Source organism: Danio aesculapii, chromosome 10, assembly GCF_903798145.1.
Source record: "Danio aesculapii chromosome 10, fDanAes4.1, whole genome shotgun sequence".
Classification (NCBI taxonomy): domain Eukaryota; kingdom Metazoa; phylum Chordata; class Actinopteri; order Cypriniformes; family Danionidae; genus Danio; species Danio aesculapii.
The window spans coordinates 14,890,025-14,900,451 of NC_079444.1; the positions used below are offsets into that span (position 1 = coordinate 14,890,025).

The following is a 10,427-nucleotide window of genomic DNA, read 5'->3' on the forward strand; positions in this document are numbered from 1 at the left end:
ACACCACATTTCATATCATTCTAAAAGCACAAATAACTAAGTAAATATTAAGTAAATGAACATCCATCTCATTTCTGGTCTCCACAATTGTCTATTTAATTATGACACAAAAAAAATCTCTTGGTTCCTTTAAGTGCTAGCTTTTAGATGAGAGATCCACCAGGAACCATTATATAAGTTCATAGATCTTTCAGTAACTCTTTTTTGAAAATTGAGTTCCTCCAATAACTTTCAAAGTGCTTCGAGGTCTTAGTGTAAGAAAACGGTGACTCCAGAACCTCAGTATTGACAAAAAAGTGTTTGTAGGATCCCAGTTACTGCAAAAGGGTCCTGCAAGCACTGCAAAGACTGTCAGTGGTTCCTCAAAAAAACCCATTTGAGAGAAAGAGCTTTGAGGCACTTAAAATACATTTTAAAGTTCCTTGAGTACTCAACAGAGTACTTGAAGCACCTTTACTTTTTACAGTGTATATTAAAAGTTATGAGGGAGCTCATATTGCTAAGGAAACATTAGAAAATTGTTGGGAGTATGTAAATAAAAAAGGACGGGGATTTGGATGGAATGCACATCAATTGGCAGAAAAGTATCAAGTAGCAAATATAGAGTGTAGTATGTCTTCTAAAAGGGGAGAGATTCCACCATGGATACTTCCTGAGGTTAAAGTTGATCTGGAAATAATAGAAAACTTAAGGGATTGGGAAGAGATAGGTGGGATCATTCCAAAAATTAAAAATCATGTACAAGAAAGGTTTTATGAAAGTTTACAAATATATACTGATGGATCAAAAGACCCAGTCACAGGAGTTTCAGGCATAGGTGTATACATTCCAAAATTTAAGATAAGCATTTCAAAAAGATTATCAGATAATTATCAATTTACTCAATAGAAACAACTGCATTGATAATAGGATTAACATGGGTGGAAGAAATATGCCCTGAGAGGGTAGTTATTTGTTCGGATTCAGCATCAGCATTATCATCTTTAATTACTCACAGATCAACCAGAGAAGATTTAATTTATGAGGTATTCACAATTTTATATCGTATACAAAGGAAAGGAGGGACAGTAGGGTTTTGCTGGATACCTGCGCATAAAGGAATATATGGAAATGAAATGGCTGATAAACTGGCAAAGGAAGCATTGAAAAGTAATAAGTTAGATATCGGGGTTCTCTTCGGAAAAGGTGAAATTAAATCTATTATTAAAGAAAAAGAAGAAGAATGGCAAGGAATCTGGGATAGAGACAAGAAGGGACGGCATCTATATAAATTAAAAAATAGTAGAGACAAAAAGAAATGTATATGGTAGAAACAGAAAGGAAGAAGTTATATTAACAAGATTGAGACTTGGTCACACTGAACTAAATTCAACTATGTCAATACTGGGAGTTAAAGAAATGATTTGTGTGATCATTGTGGAGCCAGAGAAACCGTAGAACATGTTATGTTTGATTGCAGGAAATATACAAGAGAGAAGGGAATTAATTGAATATTTAAATAATAATGGACGTACAGATAGAAACTTAGAATATATTAGGGATAAATGTTAATAGGGATAGTTTAGGGTATAGGGTATTAATACAATATCTATATAACACAGGATTGAGCGAAAGAATAAAAATATGTATGTATGTATATGTATGTGTGTATGTATGTATGTATGTATATATATATATGTGTATATGTGTGTTGTATGTGTATGTATATGTATATATATGTTATATATATATATATATATATATATATATATATATATCTATAATATATATATATATATATATATATATATATATATATATATATAATTTAAATTACATGTATTAAAGGACCCTGAGGGACTAAGTCTGGAAGCAGGAGGAGCTGAACACGCAGTGCCAGCTGACAGCTGAGTCCTGATGGAGAAATTAGGCAAGCATAATAGTGTATATATATATATATAGATATAGATATATATTTATATGAACTGTAGGTGGCGGCATGTGCATATGACACCAGCCCGCCAGTAAAACAAAGAAGAAAGAAGAAGAAGTGGTTTGAAATTTGTAGCGCTAAGGACTGCGAGCGCGAGTGGCCTGCAAGGTAAGTGTAATCTGCTTTAATATCATGTTTTAGCAATGTTTTTTTTATTTGTGCGAGTTTTAATATAGTATCGCTAATATCAATGGACAGGCACTCTTTATTCCAAAAATCTTAGACAAACAAAAACGGTGTGGGAGTGTTACAACATTTAAAGACGCAAAATTAAACACGTATTAAGCAAAGTTCGGTGATTAAGAGCATTTATTGTGTACATTGCGAGTCGTCTTAATTAAATTGCCGCATGAAGTCAAATAAAAAAGTCAGTCATGAGATGAAACTTCTGCAGTTCTGGCTTTTAAATCATATTTGCTTGTGATTTCATAACAAGAGACTTAAACACAAGAACCAAGTTAATTCTGTTTTTAGAGAATCAGTTCAAGTTAATTTCTGATTTTTTATTGATTTCTATTTTATAAATAAACTTTACTATGTTATGGAAAATATATTTTTTTAGTATTATGAGTAACTGTATTTTGAGTTGTCACAGTAAAATTAAGTATAAGTAAGCTGATAGTTATTATTATAATGTTTCTCTAATATTTGTATCTATTTGTTTTTCCTCCACATATTTGAGTGGGCTGTGTAAAATGAGCAGTCTAGCAGGTACGAGTTGCTTCACTTTAGACTAAACATTTACACTGACCACATTTGCTGGTTTCCCTGTCCATATGCAGATTACCCATGTGCATTCACAAGCTGGATGAAGCTTTCGAGTCACATCAAACACACAGAATGAATATTAAACAATTTTATGCATTATCCTATAACTGCTGTTGACATAAAGAAACATTGAATATAACACACTGATACTAAAATAGTTAAAATAAGTGAATAATAATTGAATTTAAATGTGTAAATAAGTAAAAAGCTTTAAGCTGTAAACCTGTGGCTAATTATTTTTGATGTTAATAGATGTTTTTTTTCTTCTAGTTTTAATACGTAACCATCAAGCGTGATTGTGTCCTGAAGACCTACCTCATTTGAAGAGTGTGTGCATCTACCTCAATGAAGACTTAAAGGAATATGTGGTGTGTCAACCCACCCTCCTTTCATAAATGTATTTGTAAAACTCACAGTCACGGGACTGAGTTTGCAACACATCTCAGTATTTTCTCTCCTTTTTCTCCAGGACTGAAAGTGGCTGAATCTCAATGCACACACAATCGTTTGGGCTGAGGATGCTGGTCCTGGGGACAGACCTACAGATGTGGTGAAAGTTTTGCAGAACCTGCTGAGTGTCACATATAGATTGGATGGACTTTTTGGGCTCATGTACACTTAAAGGGTTTTTTTTAACCAGAAATGAAAACGTTTAATTATTCTGTCGTACCAAACATTTATTTGTCTTCAAAGTACAAATTAAGATACTTCAGGTGAAATCTGAGAGCTCTCTCATTCTCTATAGACAGCAATGGACCCAACTTGTTTAAAGTTGTTTAAACATCCTCAAACAGACCACATGCTTCAGTTGTTTAATCAGAATTTTTAAGCTACAAGAATAATTTTGAGTGCATATAAAGCAAAAATAACAGCCTTTGAGTTTCTTTATTCTGTTGAACAAGATATTTTGAGGAAAGCTGAATACCTGTACCATTGGTATATAACCTGTACTTCCATGGTATGTTTTTTACTGGTTTTCAGCTTTCTTTAAAATATCTTCTGTGTTCAACAGGAACAAAAAATAGTTTTTTATCTTATTGTTTTGTCATAACTTTGACATTTTTATATATATTTATTTTGTATTGTTTAATGTTTTTAATGTTGTTAATGTTGCTTTCATTAATAAAAGCTTTGATTAATCAGGTTGAATGGATTGCATTTTTGAGAACCTGTTGATCAAAAATGTTTATATGTGTATTTGTGTTGTTTATTAAATGTACAAACATAATCATTCATTAGCTGAAATTTTGATGATTTGTTTATGCTTGGGCTGTACTTAGACGTCTATTAGATTTTCACTGGCAGCCCAAATTTAACCATTATTTAGCCTAGACCAAATTTCACAGTCTAATAGACATCTATATGTACCGTCCAAACTTGGGCTATGCTTAGACGTCTATTAGATTTTCACTGCAGCCCAAATTAGCCGTGACTTAGCCTAGACGTCTAGGCTATGTTTAGACGTCTAATAGACGTCTTTTAGACCAAAAAATGCTTACTGGGTACAGAGCATTTGGCTTGCTAGTTTGAAACATAAATGTATGATAGACTGTTGAAAATGTTCTTTATTGCCATTATTTTCCATGAGAGTCTTAACATCAGGGTTTTATATCTTGATTATGAAATTATTCTCTGGGGAAAGTCTTTTTGGTCCTTTAAGGCACCTTTATTTTTAGGAGATATTCTATAACATCATGTTACCCACATGAAAAATACCATAGTAATACCAATACTTCTTGATTTCTACTATAGGCTATGATATTATCCTACAATACACCACCGTTTACTGTATAAAATCTAAAGTACTACAATATTTATTAAAGTTATGAGTTCATACCACTGCATCTTATAGCATTCATTAACCACATTATAAATCTGTAATATACATATACACCTATAGGTATAATCCAAAACATTTAGATTTTACAATGTAGTATTTTACCATGTGGGATATCTACTATAGAGGAGAGTGAGGATGGTTGCAACATGGGGCAGTTGTAGCGAGACTTATTCCTCCATTCAAAATGAGCTTGAGTGATGATATTCATACTACATTTTCTCAGTTAGACCCTCCTTAATCTGAGAGAAATCAGCTAAATGTGACCATTCCTTCAATATAAACTTCAAATATAAAACTGTCTATTCTGTTTTGTGAAACATTGTTCATACATTATTCAAATATTAATCACTGTTTTCTTAGCTTTAAATAGGTATAGATATCAAGCGCTAAAGCTATTGTATCTCCTAGCATATATAGTTTAATCAGGGTTGACGTGGCTTGGAGCTTTTCTTCAAAAGCCAGAAACAAGATATAAGAATAGATGACCTTGTTTTTAAAACTGAGGCAATGGTACTCCAAGAGGTGATCGAGTGAAACTGCAACTTATGCAATGTCTGACGAATTAATCCTAACCTCTGAAATAAAAATAATTTCTCAATTCAGAGATTTATCTGTTTTCAAATGAAAAACTATTTAGCCCATAAAATGCCACGAACTGAACTGTATGCTTTGAACTACAAAAAAAAAAACTAGCCTCTGCATAATGAAGAAGTGGAAATACTGTATCAGCACGAGGGCCATCAGCATTGGCCGCCCAGGAGAGGGCGCATTTCAACAAATTTTTAAACTACTGTACTGCAGTTAATTTAAAGAGATAGTTCAACTCCCAATGACCTCCCTCTGTTAAAATGATATTTTACAATACAGTTGACGTTAGCCACTTATTTTTCTTACTTTGGTTAATTTTCACATTTCTAGTTACAAACATCAAAATTAGTGCCTTCAAAATAAGTCATTTTTAGTTTAACAGAAGAAAATTTAGATTAGAGGATGAGCATATTTTTATACACTAAATAATTTTTGTGTGAACCATCCCTTTAAATTTTAACACATTACAAAATTAGACACTCGTTAGACAGCAATTTAACACATTTAGACAGCAATTTACTTAATAATTACACAATTATTTATTCAATAATAATTAAATATATTTTTAAAAATCCAAAACAAAAATAAAAAAATTAATAAGATGTAGCTGAACATGTACATAAATGTTAGTTTTTCAATTATTTTACTACCTGTATAAGAATGGAAACTAGTATTGTTTAATGTTACATGTTGGTGTTTTTAGGCCAATTTTGTATGAATGAAAAAGTGTGGTTGTATGAAAGCAATTGCTATGGTTAAGGAAGAATGAGTTGATGTGCATGTACAGTATGTACAGGTGCTTTGACAGTTTAAGTGCATTTTTGTTGTGTCAAACTTAACGCTAATTAGTCTAATAGTGAAGAATTTTATAAAGTGGCCTTATTTGAGAAATGTATGCTAGCAATTTACAAACAAAACGCTCAAATTGAAATTGTAATCCTGCAGGCATTTTACTAGATTTACAGAAATTGTTGTCCACAGACCTGAAACAACCCATTTCATGTGCTTGATGAGGGCCTGCCAGGATTTTTGTGGCTGTTCCAAGCCAATCAAGACCCTGATTCAGTCTCTAGAAGATGATGTGAGTATATGTGAATTCAGTTTTAGAAAAAATTGTTTCAGTGTCATATGCCTGATTCAAATGTCCATTTAACCACAGTGTAGCTGTGTTTTCACAATTGGGACACAAAGCCAGTATCTTAGAGCATGCCAGGACCAGTTACACTTCCACTGTCACATTCGGGGCTTGATTGGGCCTCATCGGGGCTTCTTCTGGGAAAAGCCAGGGCCTGTCGTATTCCTTGGTCCAAGGGATTCAACTTAGGCTTGAAAGTGTTCATGTTAAAGGAGTCAGGAGTGGGTAAACACTTCTACTCCTTTCTCATGCTATTTTTGTCATGTTATTTCATATTAAACAGCTATGAAACTGGAGAGTGTTCAAACATCCACATATGAGGAAAAGTCACAAATTTATCACGTTGAAATGTCATGTCAATATTTTTCTAAACCTTTGGAAATATAAATATATAATATTAAATAATATGAAATATTACTGTAAAGGCAAAGTGATTTTATGAATAATTTCCATATTAAAACATGAATCATATTTAAAAGCATATGTTTGAAGGAACTCATAAACATTCATTATTAAGTTCTATAATACAAAACAACTAATAAAACAAAACTATAGGTATTGTAAACTTAACATTTAGGCATTTTAATAAAAGTTTAGTACGCATTTTGTGATAATTACATTTTTATTATTGATATCCACTATCAATTTGCTTTCCACTACGCAGGTGAGCTGGCAAAAGTCCTGCATATGCAAAGTGTTCATGCAGACATTTTAGTATTGTAAACTAATCAAACCATGTTCATATCTCTTTACAATACTTTTGCATAATTCTATTTTAAAATTAAGTCAATTCAACTTTTAAGTGATTATAAAGGTATAGTGTGAAAAATGTTATATTGTACCTGGGAGAATGTATTTCTGTAACATTTTCGTGAAGTGTTGTGAAATGTTTAGCAAAAATAGATCTTTTGATTTATTTTCAAGTATTTTTTATTCCTTATTGTAAATTGAAAATGTGCATTTACACAAAAAGAAACTTTATGCGGTGGCGCAGTGGGTAGTGCTGTTGCCTCACAGCAAGAAGGTCGCTGGTTCGAGCCTCAGCTGGGTCAGTTGGCATTTCTGTGTGGATTTGCATGTTCTCCCCACGTTCGCGTGAATTTCCTCCGGTGCTCTGGTTTCCCCCACAGTCCAAAACAGGTGAATTGGGTAAAACCTTCTTTGGTACAACATTGTACCATTTTTTTCTGAGAGTGTGTGATCATGGATCTGGAAGCAGGTGCCGTCAAATATGAATGTGTTTTCTTTTTATGTAATTTTTTAATAAGTCCTAGCTTGATTCAACTTAAATGATGTGCATTACTGAAACAATATATTGCTTACATTTTTTTTCATTCTTTCTAGAGAATTTTACAACCTAGAATTTTACAGCCATTAAAGCACTGACCAAAAATAATAAAGAAAAGATGACTCTAATGTGACCCTCAAATTATTTTACTGAAAAACCAGATGTACACTTTAGCTTTACTGCCCAATAAAGTGCAATGTGTCAACAAAATATTTTAAATCACAAAATAGATTTCTGGGTCTGGATTGGGGCTCCAATAAATGGTTTTAGCACTGATGCTGTGATGTGTAAATGTGATAGCAGTAGAAAAACAATCCTATGATTAAATGATGACAGGTTAGTTTTGGGTACTACTGTATATACCCTTGAGTGTGGATATGGCCTATAGGCTCCTTGGGTGGAGTGTAAACATGGTTCAATCAGTCTGATTTTAGCTAAAGAAATCATTGCAGTCAAACCAAGCAAAGCCATCTGGACCCTAGATGTACACATCCTGTCCTACAAAGATCATAAAACTAAAACTAAACTGGTAAACTGGGTCTTGTTTTCAAAATGTGGTTTATAGCCAGTTATTTACTTTTAAATAATAATGACATTACATTTCACTAAGTATTTATGTCTAAATATTCCAAAGTATCAGAATTTTACTAAAGTAGGTCTGCAACTCCTCAATACCTTTGCAACTCTGCATGAACAATATAATTCAGTCCCGTTGGCCAAGTGTAATAGAAAAAGCGTGTGTGGCTTTAAGAGGAGGATGGGCGTGGTTTAAAGCTCAGTGACCTCAGCGAGGTAGAGTTTCTACTCAGTTGCGTTGCTAAAACACCTGTAGACGTTCAGAGTTTAGATATCGATTACCGAGTTTGCGGAACCATTTTTGAATACTTTTAACCACTTTGTTTTACGCTGAGCTTTGATTTTTACCAAAGAGGGCAGTGGCAGACTTGCCGAATATGGGCCTCTTGCCGTCGGGACGTGTTTTCGTGGTTGTTGTTGGCTTCTGTTCTCCAGGTGTCGAGTGTTCGTTTGGCGGAGGCCAGTTACCTGTGCACTGCATACCTGAACATTTCATACACCAACCCTGAAACTAACAAAAGCACCTGGTTTCAAGAGGAGATGGGGCTGTATGGACAAGACTCACCCAAAGCTTATGTCAAGGGGAACGTGTATTTAGCTTCTCCGATCTATGGCTGTGATGATGACACCGTTTATGGCCGACCGAACGGCTCTAAGGGCTGGATCGCCTTAATCCAACGCGGAAACGGCTGCACTTTTACCGAAAAAAACATTGCGGCTATGAACGGGGCTGCCGCTGCTATCATCTTCAACGACTTTGGCTCAGAAAATCGGGTCATTCAGATGTCCCACCCAGGTATGGATGTAACCCAGCGGGATTAGGCTTAGTTGATGTATTTGCATGCGAGTGCTCCTTTTTGTCTGTTTATCCTGTTTAATTTTGGGCTCTGTTGGGTGCCAGTTGTACTCTAACCCGGGCGTTGTGTTGTGTAAGTTGTGTAAACTTTACGACGGATTCAGAGAACCTGTCAGTAGGACCTCCTCAATGGGAAGAGCTCAAAATCTGCTCTCGGGTGCCCAGGATACTAAGACTAGAACAGCATTTTAGCTAGTCATTCAGCATTTTAACAGTCGTTTTATTATCGAGAGAGAGAGAGATTCGCTGCGCAATGACTAGATCTCCTGAGTCTTCAGATGACCTGAATTAAACTCGATCTGTCGAGTTGGTATCGATGAGATAAAGATGTTTTGAGCTCTAAAATTCTTGTACTATTTCAGTTTATTAAAATATTGTTTTAAACTATCATTTTATTGCTTAAATAATAATTACCATCTAGGCAAAACAAAAGAATTATCAGGTAAATTAATGAAAGGTAAACAAATGAAAAGTTGTCTTGTTGCTGCCTTGCATGCTTGCCTTCAGACTATTTTCTCACACAAGCTGTCAGTGTGTTTCTGACAGTGTGTCTCACATGCACGTTGCATGTATTTTGATAAAGTAATTGCAGCCCTGTAAGCATAAGAAAATTACACATTTGAATTGTTGTATAGCAAAAATACTCTGTTTATAAAGTTTAGAGCAAGTTTTTTCCCTAAATAATTTCACTAGCTTGCACATCACGGATGCGGAGTGTGAAAACCAATGCTAACGCGAGCCGTTGAATCTCATTAACACGATGTGTTGATTAACTAATGGAGTCTATTTGGTTGGGAAATGTAAAGCTTGTGTTCAATGAGAAATGCATCAAGCAAGGCTCAAATAGTGAAAATGAGAAGTGCTGCCTTGGCAGTTTATTTAAACTTAAATACAAATTGCACTTTCAAAATCTAATTTCAAGCATCACATCTTGATAGATAAACTGACTTTGTCTTTAAGCACGTTTTCTTTCAATTTAACGCATTTCATATGATTAGGTGTTGCTGAACATGTTTGATGTAGCATGTTAGTTGACGGATAAAAAAAAGTTTGTTGACGGTTCGGCTCTTTCCGTGTCAACCATCAGGTTGCTACAGCTATCATGTGTTTTAGTTTGTGCATGCGCACTGCTTGTGTTTTCATCTCCTCTCGTATGTTTCTAGGCACAACTATCGTTGCGGTAATGATTGGCAACTTCCGCGGGATGGAGCTGGTCCAGCTGCTGGATCAAGGCGTTCCCGTTGCTATAGCGATAGAGGTTGGGAAGCAGCACGGCCCCTGGATGAGTCACTATTCCGTGTTTTTCGTCTCCATCTCCTTCTTCATCGTCACCGCGGCGACGGTCGGCTACTTCATCTTCTACTCCGCGCGGAGACTCAACAGCCTCAGACAGCAGAACCGCAG

General features: G+C 34.8%; 1 protein-coding gene and 1 long non-coding RNA gene across 2 annotated transcripts in view; both read left to right on the top strand.

Annotated features, from left to right (window-relative positions):
* Nucleotides 1-2,661: 2,661 nt before the first annotated feature.
* On the top strand, nt 2,662-3,384 carry LOC130236277 (uncharacterized). Its single transcript, XR_008838457.1, has 3 exons — nt 2,662-2,683; nt 3,011-3,108; nt 3,210-3,384. It is a non-coding gene; the product is annotated as an uncharacterized LOC130236277 (long non-coding RNA).
* A 2,990-nt stretch (nt 3,385-6,374) lies between these two features.
* The window catches only part of LOC130236716 (E3 ubiquitin-protein ligase RNF128-like), a 6,452-nt gene continuing 2,399 nt past the window's right edge, over nt 6,375-10,427 (top strand). Inside the window, exons 1-3 of the mRNA XM_056467471.1 lie at nt 6,375-6,528; nt 8,523-8,963; nt 10,187-10,423. Of these exons, the coding sequence (XP_056323446.1) occupies nt 6,375-6,528; nt 8,523-8,963; nt 10,187-10,423 (832 nt within the window). The remainder of the gene's footprint in view (nt 6,529-8,522; nt 8,964-10,186; nt 10,424-10,427) is intronic.